Below are 25,490 nucleotides of genomic sequence, written 5' to 3' on the forward strand. Positions count from 1 at the left end.
TTGTGGTCCATGTTGGTACCAACAACATAGGCAAGTCTAGGAAAGAGGACCTGTTTAGAGATTATAAAGAGCGAGGATTCAAATTAAAAAACAGGTCCTCAAGGGTCATAATCTCCGGATTACTGCCCGAGCCACGTGCAAATTGGCATAGGGCGGCAAGAATAAGGGAAGTTAACACGTGGCTGAAAGAGTGGTGTGGGAAAGAGGGGTTCCTTTTCAGGACACTGGCATCAGTTTTGGGACAGGGGGGACCTATACCGTTGGGATGGTCTCCACCTGAATCGAGCTGGGACCAGTGTTCTGGCGAAAAGAGTAAATAGGGTGTTCAATAGAACTTTAAACTAAAGATTGGGGGGGAAGGGAAAGCCAGGGAACCAAGAGGTGAAGTAATCAGCGGGGAGCGTAGCTGCTTAGGAATACAAAAAAGCACGAAAAGACAAAACTCAGGAGAGGTTACGATAGTCCCCATCCCACAAAATATGACACAGTGTATGGAAAGGCTCAGTAAACCAAGGTCCACCACACTAAGAAAACAAAAAGGGACGGTCAATAGAGAATTAAAGGTGCTATATTTAAATGCGCGCAGTGTACGGAACAAGGTAGATGAGCTTGTGGCCCAGATTGTGACTGGCAGGTATGATGTGGTAGGCATCACAGAGACGTGGTTGCAGGGGGTTCAGGACTGGCATTTAAACATCCAGGGATTCACAACCTATCGAAAAGACAGAGAGGTGGGCAGAGGGGGCGGGGTTGCCTTGTTAATTAGGAATGAAATTAAATCAATAGCACTAAACGACATAGGGTCAGATGATGTGGAATCTGTATGGGTAGAGTTGAGGAACCACAAAGGCAAAAAAAACATAATGGGAGTTATGTACAGGCCTCCTAACAGTGGTCAGGACCGGGGGCACAAAATGCACCACAAAATAGAAAGTGCATGTCAGAAAGGCAAGGTCACAGTGATCATGGGGGACTTCAATATGCAGGTGGACTGGGTAAATAATGCTGCCAGTGGACCCAAGGAAAGGGAATTCATTGAATGTTTACAGGAGGGCTTTTTGGAACAGCTTGTGATGGAGCCCACGAGGGAACAGGCCATTCTGGACTTAGTGTTATGTAATGAGCCAGACTTGATTAAAGATCTTAAAGTAAGGGAGCACTTAGGAGGCAGTGATCATAATATGGTAGAATTCAATCTCCAATTTGAAAGAAAGAAGGTAGAATCAGATGTAAAGGTGTTACAGTTAAATAAAGTTAACTACAGGGGCATGAGGGAGGAACTGACGAAAATCGACTGGGAGCAGACCCTAGTGGGAAAGACAGTAGAACAGCAATGGCAGGAGTTTCTGGGAGTAATTGAGGACACAGTACAGAGGTTCATCCCAAAGAAAAGAAAGGTTATCAGAGGGGGGATTAGGCAGCCATGGCTGACAAAGGAAGTTAGGGAATGCATCAAAGCAAAAGAGAAAGCCTATAATGTGGCAAAGAGTAGTGGGAAGTCAGAAGATTGGGAAGGCTACAAAAACAAACAGAGGATAACAAAGAGAGAAATAAGGAAAGAGAGGATCAATTATGAAGGTAGGCTAGCCAGTAACATTAGGAATGATAGTAAAAGTTTCTTTAAATACATTAAAAACAAACGGGAGGCAAAAGTTGACATTGGGCCGCTCCAAAATGACGCTGGTAATTTTGTGATGGGAGACAAGGAAATAGCTGAGGAACTAAATAAGTACTTTGCGTCAGTCTTCACAGTAGAAGACATGAGTAATATCCCAACAATTCTGGAGTCAGGAGGCAGAGTTGAATATGGTAGCCATCACAAAGGAGAAAGTGCTAGAGAAACTAAGAGGTCTAAAAATTGATAAATCTCCGGGCCCAGATGGACTACATCCTAGAGTTCTAAAGGAGATAGCTGAAGAAATAGTGGAGGGGTTAGTTATGATCTTTCAAAAGTCACTGGAGTCAGGGAAAGTCCCAGAGGATTGGAAAATCGCTGTTGTAACCCCCCTGTTCAAGAAGGGAACAAGGAAAAAGATGGAAAATTATAGGCCAATTAGCCTAACCTCGGTTGTTGGCAAGATTCTAGAATCCATTGTTAAGGATGAGATTTCTAAATTCTTGGAAGTGCAGGGTCAGATTAGGACAAGTCAGCATGGATTTAGTAAGGGGAGGTCGTGCCTGACAAACCTGTTAGAGTTCTTTGAAGAGATAACAAATAGGTTAGACCAAGGAGAGCCAATGGATGTTATCTATCTTGACTTCCAAAAGGCCTTTGATAAGGTGCCTCACGGGAGACTGCTGAGTAAAATAAGGGCCCATGGTATTCGAGGCAAGGTACTAACATGGATTGACGATTGGCTGTCAGGCAGAAGGCAGAGAGTTGGGATAAAAGGTTCTTTTTCGGAATGGCAACCGGTGACCAGTGGTGTCCCGCAGGGTTCAGTGTTGGGGCCACAGCTGTTCTCTTTATATATTAATGATCTAGATGACGGGACTGGGGGCATTCTGGCTAAGTTTGCCGATGATACAAAGATAGGTGGAGGGGCAGGTAGTATGGAGGAGGTGGGGAGGCTGCAGAAAGATTTAGACAGTTTAGGAGAGTGGTCCAAGAAATGGCTGATGAAATTCAACGTGGGCAAGTGCGAGGTCTTGCACTTTGGAAAAAAGAATAGAGGCATGGACTATTTTCTAAACGGTGACAAAATTCATAATGCTGAAGTGCAAAGGGACTTGGGAGTCCTAGTCAAGGATTCTCTAAAGGTAAACTTGCAGGTTGAGTCCGTAATTAAGAAAGCAAATGCAATGTTGTCATTCATCTCAAGAGGCTTGGAATATAAAAGCAGGGATGTACTTCTGAAGCTTTATAAAGCATTAGTTAGGCCCCATTTAGAATACTGTGAGCAATTTTGGGCCCCACACCTCAGGAAGGACATACTGGCACTGGAGCGGGTCCAGCGGAGATTCACACGGATGATCCCAGGAATGGTAGGCCTAACATACGATGAACGTCTGAGGATCCTGGGATTATATTCATTGGAGTTTAGGAGGTTGAGGGGAGATCTAATAGAAACTTACAAGATAATGAATGGCTTAGATAGGGTAGACGTAGGGAAGTTGTTTCCATTAGCAGAGGAGACTAGGACCCGGGGGCACAGCCTTAGAATAAAAGGGAGTCACTTTAGAACAGAGATGAGGAGAAATTTCTTCAGCCAGAGAGTGGTGGGTCTGTGGAATTCATTGCCACAGAGGGCGGAGGAGGCCGGGACGTTGAGTGTCTTTAAGACAGAAGTTGATAAATTCTTGATTTCTCGAGGAATTAAGGTCTATGGAGAGAGAGCGGGTAAATGGAGTTGAAATCAGCCATGATTGAATGGCGGAGTGGACTCGATGGGCCGAATGGCCTTACTTCCGCTCCTATGTCTTATGGTCTTATGGTCTAAGGTCAGGGTCGGGGTCAGGGTTAGGGTTAGGGTCAGGGTTAGGGTTAGTGTTACAGTTCAGGTCAGGGTCGGGGTCAGGGTCAGGGTTACAGTTCAGGTCAGGGTCGGGGTCAGGGTCAGGGTTAGGGTTACAGTTCAGGTCAGGTCAGGGTCAGGGTCAGGATTAGGGTCAGGGTTAGGGTCAGGGTCAGGGTTAGGGTTACAGTTCAGGTCAGGGTCGGGGTCAGGGTCAGGGTCAGGTTCAGGGTTAGGGTTATGGTTAGGGTTAGGGTTAGGGTTAGGGTTAGCTTTGCCAAGGGACCCTCACCTCTCCGTTCTCGTTCCGAATTCGCTTGTTGAATTCTTTGCCCTCAAGGCAAAGGAAGTCCTGGCCTGGTTGGATGATGCCACACTTGGACGCGATGGCGCGGGCGGTGTCGATGTTGTCCCCCGTGACCATACGGACGGTGATGCCTGCTTCCTGGCATTTCCGGATCGCGTCCGGCACCTTAGAGAAATAGGTTCATGACAGACAGCAAACAACATAAACACCATGGGGTTAGATACAGAGTAAACACCAGTGCCGGGTAAGGCCATTCAGCCGATCACCCAGCCGTGGCTCGATCAAACAGCTCTCCAATTAGCCCCACACTCTCCCCTAGCTACAATCCACGTGGTGGCTGTGATGTGTTTCAATCAACCCTGGATGTGCTCACTAAGTGTCTCCACTGGAAAGAGACTGCGCATGTGTGCTGTGTCCTTTTATATGGGTTGGTGTAATGCCTCCCTGTGGTAGTGTCACGTCTGTGTGTGTCGTGACTGCCCATTGGTCGTGTTCTATCTTACTGACCTATTGGTTGAATGTCTGTGCTCCCTCTAGTGTCTAGCTAGGTGTAGTGCCTTTATATTAACCCCTTGTGTATTTACAGTGATGCATATCACCACATCCCCCTTTTTTCGTGTTACATATTTTCCGCACAGTATTAAAGAAAATTGAACAAACTAGGTAGATAAGTGAGGATATGTACAAATCAGGAGTGATGATTACACAATAAAGTCCAACTCATATGTACGAGTCCAAAGTTCAGTAATTATTCTGGTCGAGTGGCTTTGTTAGGTTGGTGAGGTGGTGATGTTGATGGTGGCATTGCTTTGTAAATGCCGCCAGTGTCCCTGTGCTGAAGGAACCAAGAAGTGGTCAAATCACTTTGTTGTTTGATTTGGACTCTTGTTTTCTTTCGATGCTTGTGGTAGCGATGTATGCAATCTGTGTCGTCCTGCCACGGTATGTCAGTGTACTGAGCTGAGCAGTAACAGTGTCCCTCATTTGCAGAGTTGTACCAGTCGTAGTCCCATTGGTGCTGTGTTTGTCGTGCTTGTTGTCGACGTTGTTGCCTCTGGTACGCTTCTTGCTATTGTCTTTGATGTTGTTGTTGTGGTTGGTTCTGTTGCCGTGTTTGCTGCGCTCAAGGACCACACTCTGTGGATAATACGAGTCCTTCACACAGTTACTCGTGTCAGCGTCCTTTGTGGCATCTGCTGTCTCCTTGAGCGTGCCGTCACTGAGTTTGCGGCGCTCCCCGTCTGGAGTCATGCCCGGCTTACTTGAATCAGCTTTGGCTTGTCGATGCTCCCCGTCCAGAGTCAAAATGTTCAGGAATGCATTTGGAGAGGCTCGAGCGGAAGAGGTTTGAATTAACGTGGTGTCACCGGAGTCACCAGTGGTCTCACTGTGACTGTCGAGTGCCACTGTACATTCTAGCTGAGGTCTGTCACGTTGCACATCTGGTATGGGAAGTGGGATACCATCGTCACTTGTTGCACATACAGTGGGTAGAGCCTCAGTGTGTTCTTGTCGTTCACTTGAGCTGGGTAGACCGTCAGAGTCTTCTTCTGGTGGCTCAAACAATCTGGCTGGACTGTCATAGTCTTTTTGTTGTCCACGTGAGCGTGGTAGACTTGCATCGTCTGCTGCTGGTTGCTCAGAGGAGGTTGCTAGGCTCTCATGGTCTTGTTCATGCAAGGACTGCGCTCTGGAGTCTTGCGTTCCTTCCATCGTGGAGTCCGTCCACGAGCTCGCTGTGGAGGCTTATGTCACTCCCTGTGCGGAGTCTGGCAGCGTTCCCTGTGTGGAATCGTACATTGGTCTCGCTGTGGAGACTGTCATCACTTCTTGTTCCTGCAAGGACTGCGCTCTGGAGTCTTGCGTTGCTTCTATCGTGGAGGTTGTCCACAAGCTCGCTGTGGAGGCTTGTGTCACTGGAGACACTTTCTGTGTGGAGACGTGCAGTTGTCTCGCTGTGGAGTCTTTCATCGCTTTCTGTGTGGAGTCAGGGACCCTGCGCGGTGCATGGACCACTCGCTGCGTGGCATCAGGCCGCTCTCTGTGGGCTTGTACCGCTCTCTGTCTCTTGGCATCAGGCCGCAGCATAATCCTGCACTCACGAGTCGGGATGTCATATATGCTGGGCTGAGGATTCCCCAATCCGAAGAACTCGTCATCGGGGTCTTCACTGTACAACACCTCTAGTTGCGGTTTGGATTTGGTACTGGGGTCGCCACGTCCGATGATGAAATCTTCTTCTGAGCCGTAGTCTTCTAGGACCATATCATCATGTTTTGTGTCGGAGCTGGCATTGGGCTTGCGATGTCCAAAGAAGAAATCAAGGTCGGAGTCGTAGTCTTCAAGGACTGTATCATCTCTTTGGGCGGTGCTAACTGCTTTTTGCAGGGTTCTGCGGAGGTTACTTTCAGCTACTGGTCGAAGTTTAGGCATTGTGCTGTCGTTCCAGGTGAAAGAATTGTGTTTTATGGCGTTAACATTTTTTGTTTTTGTTTTGGGACATTTCCCCTTTAAGTGGGCGTGGTCCGGGGCCTCTGACATCATGACCCTTGTGACGTAGAGCGTAGGAATGGGTTGTGCATGCGCAGATCGATGTTCCTTTACTTTGCGCCCTTCTCTCAACTGCGCATGTGCGGCACCTTTTCCAAGATGGCCGCCAATCATAACTGCCGTTTTCCACAGGCCTACCTTCGCCTCGTGGTCAGGATTGGCACCTCTTTTACCATTTTTTCTTGTATCCTCCTCGCAGAATTCTTGGAATTTGTCCAGGACTGCCTGGAAGTCGCCCTTGTTTTGCCCCTTGGAGTATTTGAAGGTCTGGAAGATTTCAGCTGCTCTTGGACCCGCAATGGTAAGTAGAAGCTTTATTTTCTCTGCATCCGCCACGCCATCTAGGTCGGACGCTACCAGATAGATCTCGAATCGCTGCCTGAACGCACGCCAGTTTTCACTGAGATTGCCGTGGTACCTGAACTGCTGTGGAACCGGAATCTTGAACATCATGCCTGGGTGCTATTGCTGGTTGTCACAAATTTGTTGAGTTGAGCTATAGGGATTCAACAGGTCACTCCTTGGTACCATGTTTTGTTCTGCTCTTGTCGTAGCAGAAGCTGCTTCCTTGATGTACACTCTGACAAAGGAAGGTTCAGACTTGGAGATAGCTTCAACACGTTTATTAAACTATTAAACAATCTCCTACTTGGATTTGACGCTACTGTTAATCCTGCTATAGCTACTCGGGCTGACTAACCAGTCTGCTACAATCCATGTGGTGGGTGTGATGTTCAATCAACCCTGTGTCTGTACTCACTGAGAGTCTCCACTGGAAAGAGACTGAGCATGTGTGCTGTGTCCTTTTATATGGGTTGGTGTAAAGCCCTCCTGTGGTAGTGTCACGTCTGTGTGTATCGTGAATGCCCATTGGTCGTGTCCTATCTTACTGACCTATTGGTTAAATGTCTCTGAGTCATGTCTCTGGTGTTCCCTCTAGTGTCTAGTTAGGTGTAGTGTATGTACATTAACCCCTTGTGTATTTACAGTGATGCATATCACCACAAGGATGTCTGTAGGGGCTGGAGGGGGTTACAGAGATAGGGAGGGTTGTAGGGGTTGGAGAAGGTTACAGAGATAGGGAGGGTTGTAGGGGTTGGAGGAGGTGAGAGGAATAGGGAGGGGTGTAGGGGCTGGAGGAGCTTGCAGAGATAGGGAGGGCTATAGGGGCTGGAGGTGGTTACAGGGATAGGGAGGGTTAAAGGGGCTGGAGGAGGTTACAGAGATAGGGAGGGTTGTAGGGGTTGTAGGAGGTTACAGAGATAGGGAGGGCTATAGGGGCTGGAGGATGTTACAGAGATAGGGAGGGTTATAGCGGCTGGAGGATGTTACAGAGATAGGCAGGGTTGTAGGGGTTGGAGGAGGTTACAGAGATAGGGAGGATTGTAGGAGCTGGAGGAGGTTACAGTGATAGAGAGGGTTGTCGGGGTTTGGAGGTGGTTACAGAGATAGGGAGGGTTGTAGGGGTTGGAGGAGGATAGAGAGATAGGGAGGGTTGTAGGGGTTGGAGGAGGTTACAGGGATAGGGAGGGGTGTAGGGGTTGAAGGAGGTGATGGAGATAGGGAGGGTTGTAGGGGTTGGTGGAGGTTACAGAGATAGGGAGGGTTGTAGTGGTTGGAGGAGGTTACAGAGATAGAGAGGGTTGTAGGCATTGGAGGTGGTTACAGAGATAGGGAGGGTTGTAGGGGTTGGAGGAGGTTACAGAGATAGGGAGGGTTGTAGGCGTTGGAGGTGGTTACAGAGATAAGGAGGGGTGTAGGGGTTGGAGGAGGTTACAGAGATAGGGAGGGTTGTCGGGGCTGGAGGAGGTTACAGAGATAGGGAGGGTTGTAGGGGCTGGAGGAGGTTACAGAGATAGGGAGGGCTGTCGGGGCTGGAGGAGGTTACAGAGACAGGGAGGGTTGTAGGGGCTGGAGGAGGTAACAGAGATAGGGAGGGTTGTCGGGCTGGAGGAGGTTACAGAGACAGGGAGGGTTGTAGGAGCTGGAGGAGGTTACAGAGATAGGGAGGGTTGTAGGGGCTGGAGGAGGTTACAGAGATAGGGAGGGTTGTAGGGGCTGGAGGAGGTTACAGAGATGGGGATGGTTGTCGGGGCTGGAGGAGGTTACAGAGATAGGGAGGGGTGTAGGGGCTGGAGGAGATTACAGAGATAGGGAGGGTTGTCGAGGTTTGGAGGTGGTTACAGGGATAGGGAGGGTTGTTGGGGCTGGAGGAGGTTACAGAGATAGGGAGGGTTGTAGGGGCTGGAGGAGGTTACAGAGATAGGGAGGGTTGTAGGGGCTGGAGGAGGTTACAGAGACAGGGTGGGTTGTAGGGGCTGGAGGAGGTTACAGAGATAGGGAGGGTTGTCGGGGCCGGAGGAGGTTACAGAGATAGGGAGGGTTGTCGGGGCCGGAGGAGGTTACAGAGATAGGGAGGGTTGTCGGGGCTGGAGGAGGTTACAGAGATAGGGAGGGTTGTTGGGGTTTGGAGTTGGTTACAGGGATAGGGAGGGTTGTAGTGGTTGGAGGAGGTTACAGGGATAGGGAGGGTTGTCGGGGCTGGAGGTGGTTACAGAGATAGGGAGGGTTGTCGGGGCTGGAGGAGGTTACAGAGATAGGGAGGGTTGTCGGGGCCGGAGGAGGTTACAGAGATAGGGAGGGTTGTCGGGGCTGGCGGAGGTTACAGAGATAGGGAGGGTTGTCGGGGTTTGGAGTTGGTTACAGGGATAGGGAGGGTTGTAGTGGTTGGAGGAGGTTACAGGGATAGGGAGGGTTGTAGTGGTTGGAGGTGGTTACAGAGATAGGGAGGGTTGTAGGGGCTGGAGGAGGTTACAGAGATAGGGAGGGTTGTAGCGGCTGGAGGAGGTTACAGAGATAGGGAGGGTTGTCGGGGCTGGAGGAGGTTACAGAGATAGGGAGGGTTGTAGGGACTGGAGGAGGCTACAGGGATAGGGAGGGTTGTAGTGGTTGGAGGAGGTTACAGAGATAGGGAGCGTTATTGGGGCTGGAGGAGGTTACAGAGACAGGGAGGGTTGTCGGGGTTTGGAGGTGGTTACAGGGATAGGGAGGGTTGTCGGGGCTGGAGGAGGTTACAGAGATAGGGAGGGTTGTTGGGGCTGGAGGAGGTTACAGAGATAGGGAGGGTTGTAGGGACTGGAGGAGGATACAGAGATAGGGAGGGTTGTAGGGCTGTTGGAGGTTACAGAGATAGGGAGGGTTGTAGGGCTGGAGGAGGTACAGAGATAGGGAAGGTTGTAGGGGCTGTTGGAGGTTACAGAGATAGGGAGGGTTGTAGGGGCTGGAGGAGGATACAGAGATAGGGAGGGTTGTAGGGGCTGTTGGAGGTTACAGAGATAGGGAGGGTTGTAGGGCTGGAGGAGGTACAGAGATAGGGAAGGGTGTAGTGGTTGGAGGAGGTTACAGAGATAGGGAGGGTTGTAGGGGGATAACAGCGGGAGAGGTTTACCTCGGGCCTGACAGGGTCTTCAATCCCGACGACACAGAGACAGACCAGGTTGTTGATGATCTCGGCCTCGTTCTCCCAGTCAGGTTCAGGCACAGCGGGGAAATCGCGATAGGCGATGCAGATGGTCCTCAACCCATTGCTCGCCATTGGTTCGATTGTGGACTTTAAGAACTCATTATAATCATCCAATTGGAAATCTCTCATCATCCCATCCTGGTCAAGAATGAAGGAGCAGCTGAGGCAGGAGGAAAGAGGGAGAAGACAATCAGAATGTAAATTCACTGTCCACAGCCCGAGTGGACAACACGGGGTGAGATACAGAGTAAAGCTCCCTCTATACTGTCCCCATCAAACACTCCCAGGACAGGTACAGCACGGGGTTAGATACAGAGTAAAGCTCCCTCGACACTGTCCCCATCAAACACTCCCACGACAGGCGCAGCACGGGGTTAGATACAGAGTAAAGCTCCCTCTACACTGTCCCCATCAAACACTCCCAGGATAGGTACAGCACGGGTTAGATACAGAGTAAAGCTCCCTCTACACTGTCCCCATCAAACACTCCCAGGATAGGTACAGCACGGGGTTAGATACAGAGTAAAGCTCCCTCTACACTGTCCCCATTGAACACTCCACTCCCAGGACAGGTACAGCACGAGGTTAGATACAGAGTAAAGCTCCCTCTACACTGTACCCATCAAACACTCCCAGGACAGGTACAGCACGGGGTTAGATACAGAGTAAAGCTTCTTCTACACTGTCCCCATCAAACACTCCCAGGACAGGTACAGCACGGGGTTAGATACAGAGTAAAGCTCCCTCTACACTGTCCCCATCAAACACTCCCAGGACAGGTACAGCACGGGGTTAGATACAGAGTAATGCTCCCTCTACACTGTCCCCATCAAACACTCCCAGGACAGGTACAGCACGGGGTTAGATACAGAGTAAAGCTCCCTCTACACTGTCCCCATCAAACACTCCCAGGACAGGTGCAGCACGGGGTTAGATACAGAGTAAAGCTCCCTCTACACTGTCCCCATCAAACACTCCCAGGATAGGCACAGCACGGGTTAGATACAGAGTAAAGCTCCCTCTACACTGTCCCCATCAAACACTCCCAGGATAGGTACAGCACGGGGTTAGATACAGAGAAAAGCTCCCTCTACCCTGTCCCCATCGAACACTCCACTCCCCGGACAGGTACAGCACGAGGTTAGATACAGACTAAAGCTCCCTCTACACTGTACCCATCAAACACTCCCAGGACAGGTACAGCACGGGGTTAGATACAGAGTAAAGCTTCCTCTACACTGTCCCCATCAAACACTCCCAGGACAGGTACAGCACGGGGTTAGATACAGAGTAAACCTCCCTCTACACTGTCCCCATCAAACACTCCCAGGACAGGTACAGCACAGGGTTAGATACAGAGTAAAGCTCCCTCTACACTGTCCCCATCAAACACTCCCAGGACAGGTACAGCACGGGGTTAGATACAGAGTAAAGCTCCCTCAACACTGTCCCCATCAAACACTCCCAGGACAGGTACAGCACGGGGTTAGATACAGAGTAAAGCTCCCTCTACACTGTCCCCATCAAACACTCCCAGGACAGGTACAGCACGGGGTTAGATACAAAGTAAAGCTCCCTCTACACTGTCCCCATCAAACACTCCCAGAACAGGTACAGCATGGGGTTAGATACAGAGTAAAGCTCCCTCTGCACTGTCCCCATCAAACACTCCCAGGACAGGTACAGCACGGGGTTAGATACAGAGTAAAGCTCCCTCTACACTGTCCCCATCAAACACTCCCAGGACAGGTACAGTACGTGGTTAGATACAGAGTAAAGCTCCCTCTACACTGTCCCCATCAAATACCCCCAGGACAGGTACAGCACAGGGTTAGTCACAGAGTAAAGCTCCCTCTACACTGTCCCCATCAAACACTCCCAGGAGAGGTACAGCACGGGGTTAGATAAAGAGTAAAGCTCCCTTTTCACTGTCCCCATCAAACACTCTCAGGACAGGTACAGCACGGGGTTAGATATAGAATAAAGCTGCCTCTACACTGTCCCCATCAAACACTCTCAAGGCAGGTACAGCACGGAGTTAAATACAGAGTGTAGCGTACAAACACTCCGTGAGACGAATAGAGTGAAGTCGATGAGGCTTTATTAAGCGTGTCTGTTCCCCCCAGCTCGATAGTAGAATGGCCTGCGGGGGAGGACTCCGGCTTCTTATACACCGCCTTCAGGGCGGAGCTAGAGGTCAACGGCCAACCAGGACCCGGGATCTGTCAGCCAATGACATTAGGGCTTCCAGTCCCACATGACCCCTAATACATACTACCACATTCACCCCTTGTCAAATATGAACCCGGCGGGGTGATGCTTCGTATGGTGGTAAGGGTTTACAGGGCTGGTCCTGGGAGGAAAACATTCACATGGCAATACAGTATTGTACAATTTTGTCCTGTTTTGACTATTTACAGAAGGTATCGGGAGAAAAGCAAAATGTTCTTGTGAAAAGTCCATATTTAGTTTTAGATTGACGCCACGCGTCGGTCGGGTGGTCTGGTCGTCCGTGTCGATCGCCTCGGCCCCGGTGGTGGTGGTGGTGCTTGTACCAGTGTTGTCGTCTCCGGGAGCCTTACGGTTTCAGCTTGGGCTTTATTCTTGGTCGGGCCTGAGGGGAGGGGAACCGATCCTCCTGGGAAGGGGGCGGTCGCGGGGTGTGGCGGTGGCAGGAAGGGGGGGATTGGGTGAATGGTGTCGGGGGGGGTGTGTGTGTTGCCGGCGGACGCCAGATCCCGCAGGGAGACCGTGTCCTGTCGGCCGTCGGGGTACTCCACGTAAGCGTACTGCGGGTTCGCGTGGAGGAGGTGAACCCTTTCGACCAACGGGTCCGCCTTATGTGCCCGCACATGTTTCCGGAGCAAGATGGGTCCTGGGGCCGCCAGCCAGGTCGGCAGCGACGTTCCAGAGGAGGACCTCCTAGGGAAGACAAGGAGACGCTCATGAGGCGTTTGATTAGTGCTCGTACATAATAGCGACCGGATGGAGTGGAGAGCGTCCGGGAGGACCTCCTGCCACCGTGAAACTGGGAGATCCCTGGACCGTAGGGCCAGTAGGACGGTCTTCCAGACCGTGCCGTTCTCCCTCTCTACTTGCCCGTTCCCCTGGGGGTTGTAGCTGGTCGTCCTGCTAGAGGCTATGCCCTTGCTGAGCAGGAACTGGCGCAGCTCGTCACTCATGAAAGAGGACCCCCTGTCGCTGTGGACGTATGCGGGGTAACTGAACAGTGTGAAGATGCTGTTCAGGGCTTTAATGACTGTGGCCGCGGTCATGTCAGAACAGGGAATGGCGAATGGGAAGCGGGAGTATTCGTCCACCACATTAAGAAAGTATGTGTTGCGATCGGTGGAGGGGAGGGGCCCTTTGAAATCGAGACTAAGGCGTTCAAAGGGGCGGGAAGCCTTAATCAGGTGCGCACCATCCGGCCTGAAAAAATGCGGTTTGCACTCTGCGCAGATGTGGCAGTCCCTTGTGACTGTACGGACCTCCTCTAAAGAGTATGGGAGATTGCGGGACTTGATAAAGTGGAAAAACCGAGTGACCCCCGGGTGGCAGAGGTCCTCATGGAGGGTTTGGAGGCGGTTAATTTGTGCGTTGGCACATGTGCCGCGGGATAGGGCATCGGACGGCTCGTTCAGCTTTCCGTGAAGATACAAGATCTCGTAGTTGAAGGTGGAGAGCTCGATCCTCCACCTTAAGATCTTGTCGTTTTTGATTTTGCCCCGCAGTGCATTATCGAACATGAAGGCTACCGACCGTTGGTCAGTGAGGAGAGTGAATCTCCTGCCGGCCAGGTAATGCCTCCAATGTCGCACCGCTTCCACTATGGCTTGGGCTTCCTTTTCCACTGAGGAGTGGCGGATTTCTGAGGCGTGGAGGGTCCGGGAGAAGAAGGCCACGGGTCTGCCCGCTTGGTTAAGGGTAGCCGCTAGAGCTACGTCGGAGGCGTCGCTCTCGACCTGGAAGTGGAGGGACTCGTCGATGGCGCGCATCGTGGCCTTTGCGATATCCGCTTTGATGCGGCTGAAGGCCTGGCAAGCCTCTGTCGACAGAGGGAAGGTCGTGGTCTGTATTAGGGGGCGGGCCTTGTCTGCGTACTGGGGGACCCACTGGGCGTAGTATGAAAAAACCCCCAGGCAGCGTTTCAGGGCTTTTGGGCAGTGCGGGAGGGGAAATTCCATGAGGGCGCGCATACGTTCGGGGTCGGGGCCTATTATCCCATTGCGCACTACATAGCCCAGAATGGCTAGCCGATTGGTGCTAAAAACGCACTTGTTCTCGTTGTACGTGAGGTTCAAGGCTTTGGTGGTCTGGAGGAATTTTTGGAGGTTGGCGTCGTGGTCCTGCTGATCGTGGCCACAGATGGTTACGTTGTCGAGATACGGGAACGTGGCCTGCAACCCATGTTGATCAACCATTCGGTCCATCTCCCGTTGGAAGACCGAGACCCCGTTTGTGACGCCAAATGGGACCCTTAGGAAATGGTATAATCGCCCGTCTGCCTCGAAGGCTGTATACTTGCGGTCACTTGGGCGGATGGGGAGCTGATGGTAGGCGGACTTGAGGTCCACGGTGGAGAAGACTTTATATTGGGCAATCCGATTGACCATGTCGGATATGCAGGGGAGAGGGTACGCGTCTAGTTGTGTGTACCTGTTGATGGTCTGGCTATAGTCTATGACCATCCTTTGTTTCTCCCCTGTCTTCACTACTACCACCTGTGCTCTCCAGGGACTATTGCTGGCCTGGATTATGCCCTCCTTTAGTAGCCGCTGGACTTCGGACCGAATGAAGGTCCGGTCCTGGGCGCTGTACCGTCTGCTCCTAGTGGCGACGGGTTTGCAATCCGGGGTGAGGTTCGCAAACAAGGACGGGGGTTGCACCTTGAGGGTTGCGAGGCCGCAGATAGTGAGTGGGGGTATTGGGCCGCCGAATTTGAACGTCAGGCTCTGTAGATTGCATTGGAAATCTAATCCCAGTAAGGTGGGGGCACAGAGTTGGGGAAGGACGTTTAGTTTGTAGTTTTTGAACTCCCTCCCCTGCACCGTTAGGGTAACTATGCAGAATCCTTGGATCTGTACTGAGTGGGATCCTGCAACTAGGGAAATCTTTTGTGCGCTGGGATAGGTGGTCAATGAACAGCGTCTTACCGTGTCGGGGTGAATACAGCTCTCCGTGCTCCCAGAGTCGACTAGGCATGGTGTCTCGTGGCCGTTTATTAGCACCGTTGTCGTCGTCGTCTGGAGTGTCCGGGGCCGAGCTTGATCGAGCGTAATTGAAGCGAGACGTGGTTGTAGTAGTGGAGTGGGGTCCGTTGTTGCCGTCCAAGATGGCGTCGGGGATGAACAAAATGGCCGCCCCCATGCATCGCACGTGGCTGGGGGGTCACAAGATGGCGGTGGGGGTGGACAAAATGGCCGCCCCCACGAGTCGTACAGGTCTGGGGTGGTCCAAGATGGCGGCGCCCTTCCTCCCCTCGTGGTGGCCGGGATCCAAAATGGCGGCGTCTGCGGGTCGCACATGGGGCGCTGGGGGGGCTGGGGAGCGTTAGGACCGCGCGGAGCTCCCTCACCGGGGACAGCGGTGGTCGGGACCCAAGTTGGTAGCGCCGGCTGTTCAGACATGGGGCGCGGGGGGGGGGGTTAGGGGGGCGTTAGGGACGCGCAGAACTCCCTCTTCTCCGTGGAGAGTTGTGGTCGGGACCCAAAGCGGTAGCGCCGGCGGCGAGTCATACATGGGGTGCGGGGGGGCGGTTGGGGAGCATAAGCGGCGTGCAGGGCTCCCTGTTCTCCCAGGACCGCGGTGGTCGGGACCCAGAGCGGCTGCGCCTGCGGGTCGTACATGGCGTGCTGGGGGTGTTGGGGAGCGTAAACGGCTTGCAGGGCTCCCTGTGCTCCTGGGACGGCGGCGACCTCGCGGGACCGGCACACAACCGCGTAATGGCCCTTTTTCCCGCAGCTTTTGCAGATAGCTGTGCGGGCCGGGCAGCGCTGTCGGGGGTGTTTCGCCTGGCCGCAGAAATAACAGCAGGCGCCCCCGGTGCGACTTGGCGTTTGGACCGCGCAAGCCTGTGGGGTGTCCGGGGGGGGGTGGGTTTGTCGCGACGGGTACGTACGGAGCCCAATGGGCTGCCGCGCGGTCGGGGCCGTAGGCGCGGGTATTACGCGCGGCCACGTCTAGGGAGGCTGCTAGGGCCCGGGCCTCTGAGAGTCCTAGCGACTCTCTTTCTTGAAGTCTTTGGCGGATGTGGGAGGAATTCATACCTGCCACAAAAGCATCGCGCATTAACATGTCCGTGTGTTCATTTACGTTCACCGAACGGCAGCTGCAGGCTCGTCCCAAAATCAGCAGCGCGGCGTAGAATTCGTCCATCGATTCTCCGGGACCTTGCCGTCTCGTCGCGAGCTGGTAGCGAGCGTAGATTTGGTTAACTGGGCGGACATAGAGACTTTTCAGTGCTGCGAACGCCGTCTGGAAATCCTCCGAGTCTTCGATGAGGGAGAAGATCTCCGTGCTCACCCTCGAGTGCAGGACCTGTAGTTTTTGGTCTTCTGTGACCCGGCCGGTGGCCGTTCTGAGGTAGGCCTCGAAACAAGTCTGCCAGTGCTTGAAGGCTGCTGCCGCGTTCACTGCGTGGGGGCTGATCCTCAGGCATTCCGGAATGATCCTGAGCTCCATAGTCCTTTTGAGGCACGCTTAATAAATTGTAGCGCACAAAGACTCCGTGAGACGAATAGAGTGAAGTCGATGAGGCTTTATTAAGCGTGTCTGTTCCCCCGCAGCCCGATAGTAAACTGGCCTGCGGGGGAAGGCACCGGCTTCTTATACTCCGCCTTCAGGGCGGAGCTAGAGGTCAACGGCCAACCAGGACCCGGGATCTGTCAGCCAATGACATTAGGGCTTCCAGTCCCACATGACCCCTAATACATACTACCACACAGAGTAAAGCTCCCTCTACACTGTCCCCATCAAACACTCCCAGCACAGGTACAGCACGGTGTTAGACACAGAGTAAAGCTCCAGCTACACTGTCCTCATCAAACACTCCCAGGACAGGTACAGCACGGGGTTAGATACAGGGTAAAGCTCCCTCTACACTGTCCCCATCAAACACTCCCAGGACAGGTACAGCACACGGTTAGATACAGAGTAAAGCTCCCTCTACACTGTCCCTATCAAACACTCCCAGGACAGGTACAGCACGGGGTTAGATACAGAGTAAAGCTCCCTCTACACTGTCCCCATCGAACACACCCAGGACAGGTACAGCACGGGGTTAGATACAGAGTAAAGCTCCCTCTACACTGTCCCCATCAAACACTCCCAGGACAGGTACAGCACGGGGTTAGATACAGAGTAAAGCTCCCTCTACACTGTCCCCATCAAACACTCCCAGGACAGGTACAGCACGGGGTTAGATACAGAGTCAAGCTCCCTCTGATCTGATTGGTTGAGAGCAAATCTGCCCCAAATTTAAAAAAAACCGCAGCTAAACTTGTAAACTTAAATTAAACTAGTTAATTAATTAGCGATGACTGGTCAGGTGATGTGCTTGAGCTGCTTGATGTGGGAGCTGGCAGATCCCATTGCGAGCTGCAGCGACCACATCTGCAGTAAGTGTTGGCTGCTCGAAGAGCTCCGGCTCAGAGTTGATGAGCTGGAGTCTGAGCTTCAAACACTGAGGCACATCCGGGAGGGGAAGACTTACCTGGACACTGTGTTTCAGGAGGCAGTCACACCTGTCAGAGTAAGTAGTTTAAATCCTGCCAGTGGCCAGGGACAGCAGGGTGTGACTGCAAGTCAGGCAGGTAAAGGGAACCAGCAGTCAGGAACTCAGGAGCCTCAGCCCTTGACCCTGTCCAACAGGTATGAGGCACTTGCTCCCTGTGTGGATGGTGAACAGGGCTACAGGAAGGATGAGTCAGCTGACCAAGGCACCATGGTTCAGCAGGCCATTCAAGGGGAGGGAGTAAATAGGCAAGTTGTAGTTGTAGGGGATTCTATTATCAGGGGGATAGATAGTATCCTTTGTGAGCAGGATAAAGAGTCCCGCATGGTATGTTGCCTGCCCGGTGCTAGGGTGCGGGACATCTCTGACCGGCTTGAAAGGATACTGGAGAGGGAGGGGGAGGATCCAGTTGTTGTGGTCCATGTCGGTACCAACAACATAGGCAAGTCTAGGAAAGAGGACCTGTTTAGAGATTATAAAGAGCTAGGATTCAAATTAAAAAACAGGTCCTCAAGGGTCATAATCTCCGGATTACTGCCCGAGCCACGTGCAAATTGGCATAGGGCGGCAAGAATAAGGGAAGTTAACACGTGGCTGAAAGAGTGGTGTGGGAAAGAGGGGTTCCTTTTCATGGGACACTGGCATCAGTTTAGGGACAGGGGGGACCTATACTGTTGGGATGGTCTGCACCTGAACCGAGCTGGGACCAGTGTTCTGGCGAAAAGAGCAAATAGGGTGGTCAATAGGACTTTAAACTAAAGATTGGGGGGAAGGGAAAGTCAGGGAACCAAGAGGTGAAGTAATCAGCGGGGGCGTAGCTGCTTAGGAATACAAAAAAGCACGAAAAGACAGAACTCAGGAGAGGTTACGATAGTCCCCATCCCACAAAATATGACACAGTGTATGGAAAGGCTCAGTAAACCAAGGTCCACCACACTAAGAAAACAAAAAGGGACGGTCAATAGAGAATTAAAGGTGCTATATTTAAATGCACGCAGTGTACGGAACAAGGTAGATGAGCTTGTGGCCCAGATTGTGACTGGCAGGTATGATGTGGTAGGCATCACAGAGACGTGATTGCAGGGGGTTCAGGACTGGCATTTTAACATGCAGGGATTCACAACCTATCGAAAAGACAGAGAGGTGGGCAGAGGGGGCGGGGTTGCCTTGTTAATTAGGAATGAAATTAAATCAATAGCACTAAACGACATAGGGTCAGATGATGTGGAATCTGTATGGGTAGAGTTGAGGAACCACAAAGGCAAAAAAAACATAATGGGTGTTATGTACAGGCCTCCTAACAGTGGTCAGGACCAGGGGCACAAAATGCACCACGAAATAGAAAGTGCATGTCAGAAAGGCAAGGTCACAGTGATCATGGGGGACTTCAATATGCAGGTGGACTGGGTAAATAATGCTGCCAGTGGACCCAAGGAAAGGGAATTCATTGAATGTTTACAGGAGGGCTTTTTGGAACAGCTTGTGATGGAGCCCACGAGGGAACAGGCCATTCTGGACTTAGTGTTATGTAATGAGCCAGACTTGATTAAAGATCTTAAAGTAAGGGAACACTGAGGAGGCAGTGATCATAATATGGTAGAATTCAATCTCCAATTTGAAAGAAAGAGGTTGAATCAGATGTAAAAGGTGTTCCAGTTAAATAAAGGTAACTACAGGGGCATGAGGGAGGAACTGACGAAAATCGACTGGGAGCAGACCCTAGTGGGAAAGACAGTAGAACAGCAATGGCAGGAGTTTCTGGGAGTAATTGAGGACACAGTACAGAGGTTCATCCCAAAGAAAAGAAAGGTTATCAGAGGGGGGATTTGGCAGCCGTGGCTGACAAAGGAAGTTAGGGGATGCATCAAAGCAAAAGAGAAAGCCTATAATGTGGCAAAGAGTAGTGGGAAGTCAGAAGATTGGGAAGGCTACAAAAACAAACAGAGGATAACAAAGAGAGAAATAAGGAAAGAGAGGATCAATTATGAAGGTAGGCCCCCCCGCTATTCTCCGGCGTGGATGGGCCGAAGTCCCGCCGCTAAAATGCCTGTCCCGCCGGGGTAGATAAAACCACCGACCTTACCGGCGGGATAAGGCGGCGTGGGCGGGCTCTGGGGTCCTGGGGGGGGCGCGGGGCGATATGGCCCAGGGGGGTGCCCCCACGGTGGCCTGGCCCGCGATCGGGGCCCACCGATCCGCGGGCGGGCCTGTGCCGTGGGGGCACTCTTTTCCTTCCGCATTCGCCACGGTCTCCACCATGGCGGAGGCGGAAGAGACTCCCTCCACTGCGCATGCGCGGGAAACTGTCAGCGGCCGCTAACGCTCCCGCGCCTGCGCCGACGGAGATGTAATTTCCGCGCCAGCTGGTGGGGCACCAAAGGCCTTGTCCGCCAGCTGGCGGGGCGGAAATTCATCCGGCGCGGGCCTAGCCCCTTAAGGTTGGGGCTCGGCCCCCCAAGATGCGGAGCATTCCGCACCTTTGGGGCGGCGAGATGCCCGACTGATTTGCACCGTTTTGGGCGCCAGTCGGCGGACATCGCGCCGATACCGGAGAATTTCGTCCCATGGGAGCGAGTTCCACATTCTCCCCACTCCCCGTGGGAGCGAGTCCCACATTCTCCCCACTCCCCGTGGGAGCGAGTCCCACATTCTCCCCACTCCCCGTGGGAGCGAGTCCCATATTCTCCCCACTCCCCGTGGGAGCGAGTCCCACATTCTCCCCACTCCCCGTGGGAGCGAGTCCCACATTCTCCCCACTCCCCGTGGGAGCGAGTCCCACATTCTCCCCACTCCCCGTGGGAGCGAGTTCCACATTCTCCCCACTCCCCGTGGGAGCGAGTCCCACATTCTCCCCACTCCCCGCGGGAGCGAGTCCCACATTCTCCCCACTCCCCGTGGGAGCGAGTCCCACATTCTCCCCACTCCCCGTGGGAGCGAGTCCCATATTCTCCCCACTCCCCGTGGGAGCGAGACCCACATTCTCCCCACTCCCCGTGGGAGCGAGTCCCACATTCGCCCCACTCCCCATAGGAACAAGTTCAACACACACCCCACTCCCCGTGGGAGCGAGTCCCATATTCTCCCCACTCCCCGTGGGAGCGAGTCCCACATTCTCCCCACTCCCCGTGGGAGCGAGTCCCACATTCTCCCCAATCCCCGTGGGAGCGAGTCCCACATTCTCCCCACTACCCGTGGGAGCGAGTCCCATATTCTCCCCACTCCCCGCGGGAGCGAGTCCCATATTCTCCCCACTCCCCACGGGGGCGAGTCCCACATTCTCCCCACTCCCCGTGGGAGCGAGTCCCACATTCTCCCCACTCCCCGTGGGAGCGAGTCCCATATTCTCCCCACTCCCCGCGGGAGCGAGTCCCACATTCTCCCCACTCCCAGTGGGAGCGAGTCCCACATTCTCCCCACTCCCCGTGGGAGCGAGTCCCACATTCACCCCACTCCCCGTGGGAGCGAGTCCCACATTCTCCCCACTCCCCGTGGGAGTGAGTCCCACATTCTCCCCACTCCCCGTGCCAAAACCGGGGTAGGCTCTGGTTTGACGCCAAATCGGGAAGCTCTGGCACCCCCAAAATGGCGTAAATGCGTCGCTCGCCACGCGGGTTGAAAGTCCAGTGGGCATATTATTGGCGGGCCTTCTGCCCTATCCTCCGGGGCCCCCGAAACACACCGCCACCGACGGGCCGAGTTCCCAATGCCATCGTCCGCTTGTGCTCTCAAACGTCGTGAATCTGGGGCGAGATTCTCCGACCCCCCCGCCGGGTCGGAGAATCGCTGGGGGCTGGCGTGAATCCCGCCCCCGCCGGTTGCCGAAGTCTCCGGCACCGCATATTCGGCAGGGGCGGGAATCGCGCCGCGCCTGTTGGCGCCCCCCCCCCCGCGCGATTCTCCGGCCCGGATGGGCCGAAGTCCCGCCGCTAAAATGCCTGTCCCGCCGGCGTAGATTAAACCACCTACCTTACCGGCGGGACTAGGCGGCGCGGGCGGGCTCCGGGGTCCTGTGGGGGGCGCATTCCGCACCTTTGGGGCGGCGCGATGCCCGACTGATTTGCGCCGTTTTGGGCGCCAGTCGGCGGACATCGCGCCGTTTCCGGAGAATTCCGCCCCTGGTGTCATGGCTGCAGAGCGAGAGAGAGAGGAAGTAGGAAATGGCTCGGAGTGACTGCGGGCCCGGACACCGGCCTTGCTGGCTGGTGTGGTGGGGCCCCCTGCCAGGGCCGGGGAGGGGAGGCGAAGGCGGGGGGGGAGGCAGGCCGAGCAGCCAGCGACCCCCTACGGGACTGGGCGGCGGCCGCCATTTTTGCAGCCACCTTGCTGCCCACCCATTGACCACCCACCTCGACCCCTGGCTCTACACAGTGACACCGGTTGTATGGGTGCCGCCAACCCCGCACCCCACCCCTCTCCGTAGCGCACCCCCCCTCGCGCCCCCAACCAATGTGTTATGTACTCTGGGATAACACAGGCTGCAACTGGATGCAGCTTTAACCAAAAGATACTCCAGACCTTGAAGTTAGTTCAAACTGATTTATTGAACCTGTCACACAGTTAGCACAGTTCTCTCTGAGTTCGACTCTCTGCTAACCTGAGTGTGGTTACTCTGTCTGACTGAACCAGACTAGCTCTTAGCCACGTGGTGGAGGTGTGAGATTGTAACAACACCCTTGACTGACTCTCTAAATGTTCATCAGTGGAAAGAGGCGGAGTGTGAATGCCTCGTGTCTTTTATAGTCAGATTCCACCCCTGAGTGTCCTGCCTGCTTATTGGTCATGTCCTGTTCTCTGTGTTAATTAGCTGCTTGTCTGTATATCATTATGTGCATGTCTGCATATCGTGACATCTCCCCTTTTTCTGTTGGTATGAGGAAATGTAAGTACAAATTGTGCCACAGACTAACATATTTACAAACGGTGGCATATGTGAACATATGTACATGTGTGTCTAATGCGAGAAAACAGAACATAGCATCAGAACAAACGTTCATAAGTCCAGTCTCTGTGGCTTGCGTCTGATCCTGATCGACCGCCGGAGAGGTGGCGGAGGGGATGACGGTGCCTTGATGGGCGGGATGGAAGCCTGACTGGTGGCCTCGTGGTTCGAGGTATCAGGGGGTGGCAAAACACCAGAAGGAAACGGAGGTGAATGTGGTTGTGGGCAGGCAACTTTGCGCAGTGCCCGTCTGTTTCGTCGCACAACAGAACCATCAGCCAGACGCACAACATACGAGCGGGGGGCAGCCTGTCGAACAACGACAGCTGGAGCTGACCAGCCTCCATCAGGGATCTTGGCCCGAACAGTGTCTGCCGGGGATAACACGGGCAAATCGGTGGCATGAGCATCACAGCCCTGTTTTTGCCGGTCTCGGAGCTGCTGCACCTTCTGCAGCACCGGGAGGTGATCCAGGTCGGGCAGGTGTACGGCTGGAAGTGTCGTCCGCAGGTCCCTGTTCATCAGGAGTTGAGCCGGCGACATGCCAGTGGACAGTGGGGTTGCCCTGTACACAAGCAGCACGAGGTGAATGTCAGACGCAGAATCCGCGGCCTTGCCGATGAGCTGTTTCACAATGTGCACCCCTTTCTCAACCTTCCCATTGGACTGCGGATAGTGTGGGCTGGAAGGACGTGTTTGAACTGATACGACTGGGCGAACAGAGACCACTCGTGGCTGCTGAAGCACGGGCCATTGTCACTCGTGACAGTGAGTGGGATACCATGCCTGGAGAACGTCTCCTTACAGGCCTTGATGACGGTTCGAGATGTGAGGTCTGAAAGCTTCACGACTTCAGGGTAATTGGAGAAATAGACAATAATCAACACGTAGTCACGACCATTCGCACGAAAGAGGTCGATGCCAACCTTGGACCACGGGGAGGTCTCGATTTCAAGCTGCTGAAGCTCTCTCTCACACACTCTCACACACACACACACACTCTCTCACACACTCTCTCTCTCTCACACACTCTCTCACACACTCTCTCTCTCTCACACACTCTCTCACACACTCTCCCACACACACACACTCTCTCTCACACACTCTCTCTCTCTCACACACTCACACACACACACACTCTCTCTCACACACTCTCTCACACACTCTCTCACGCACACTCTCTCTCTCTCACACTCTCTCACACACACTCTCACACACTCTCAGTCTCACACACTCTCTCACACACACTCTCTCACACACTCTCACACACACACTCTCTCACACACTCTCTCTCTCTCACACACTCTCTCACACACTCTCCCACACACACACACTCTCTCTCACACACTCTCTCTCTCTCACACACTCACACACACACACACTCTCTCTCACACACTCTCTCACACACTCTCTCACGCACACTCTCTCTCTCTCACACACTCTCTCACACACACTCTCTCACACACTCTCAGTCTCACACACTCTCTCACACTCTCCCACACACACAAACTCTCTCTCACACACTCTCACACACACTCTCTCACACACTCTCAGTCTCACACACTCTCCCACACACACACACTCTCTCTCACACACTCTCCCACACACACACACTCTCTCTCACACACTCTCACACACACTCTCTCACACACTCTCAGTCTCACACACTCTCCAACACTCTCCCACACACACACACTCTCTCTCACACACACTCTCACACACTCTCCCACACACACATACACTCTCTCACACACTCTCCCACACACACACTCCCTCTCACACACACTCTCTCACACACACTCTCTCACACACTCTCTCACACACTCTCCCACACACACACACTCTCTCTCACACACTCCCTCTGACACACACTCTCTCACACACTCTCCCACACACACACACACTCTCTCACACACTCTCAGTCTCACACACTCTCCCACACACACACACTCTCTCTCACACACTCTCTCACACACTCTCCCACACACACACACTCTCTCTCACACACTCTCAGTCTCACACACTCTCCCACACACACACACTCTCTCTCACACACTCTCACACACACTCTCTCACACACTCTCAGTCTCACACACTCTCCCACACTCTCCCACACACACACACTCTCTCACACACACTCTCTCACACACTCTCTCACACACTCTCCCACACACACACACTCTCTCTCACACACTCCCTCTGACACACACTCTCTCACACACTCTCCCACACACACACACACTCTCTCACACACTCTCAGTCTCACACACTCTCCCACACACACACACTCTCTCTCACACACTCTCTCACACACTCTCCCACACACACACACTCTCTCTCACACACTCTCAGTCTCACACACTCTCCCACACACACACACTCTCTCTCACACACTCTCTCACACACTCTCTCACACACACACTCTCTCACACACTCTCAGTCTCACACACTCTCCCACACACACACACTCTCTCTCACACACTCTCAGTCTCACACACTCTCCCACACACACACACACTCTCTCACACACTCTCCCACACACACACACACTCTCTCACACACTCTCTCTCTCACACACACACTCTCAGTCTCACACACACTCTCTCACACACTCTCAGTCTCACACACTCTCTCACACTCTCCCACACACTCACACTCTCTCTCACACACTCTCACACACACTCTCTCACACACTCTCAGTCTCACACACTCTCCCACACCCACACACTCTCTCTCACACACTCTCCCACACACACACACTCTCTCTCACACACTCTCTCTCGCACACACACTCTCACACACACTCTCTCACACACTCTCTCACACTCTCTCTCACACACTCTCCCACACACACACACACTCTCTCACACACTCTCTCTCTCACACACACACTCTCAGTCTCACACACACTCTCTCACACACTCTCAGTCTCACACACTCTCTCACACTCTCCCACACACACACACTCTCTCTCACACACTCTC

The 25,490-nt window shown here is 53.2% G+C and overlaps 1 protein-coding gene across 1 annotated transcript in view; it reads right to left on the minus strand.

The window, feature by feature from the left end:
• Positions 1-25,490, minus strand: part of LOC140399446 (plasma membrane calcium-transporting ATPase 3-like) — a 177,136-nt gene that overhangs the window by 95,670 nt on the left and 55,976 nt on the right. Inside the window, exons 8-9 of the mRNA XM_072489023.1 lie at positions 9,761-9,995; positions 3,748-3,927 (exon numbers count right to left, since the gene is read on the minus strand). Of these exons, the coding sequence (XP_072345124.1) occupies positions 3,748-3,927; positions 9,761-9,995 (415 nt within the window). The remainder of the gene's footprint in view (positions 1-3,747; positions 3,928-9,760; positions 9,996-25,490) is intronic.

This window comes from Scyliorhinus torazame, chromosome 22 (genome assembly GCF_047496885.1).
Source record: "Scyliorhinus torazame isolate Kashiwa2021f chromosome 22, sScyTor2.1, whole genome shotgun sequence".
In the NCBI taxonomy this organism is placed as follows: domain Eukaryota; kingdom Metazoa; phylum Chordata; class Chondrichthyes; order Carcharhiniformes; family Scyliorhinidae; genus Scyliorhinus; species Scyliorhinus torazame.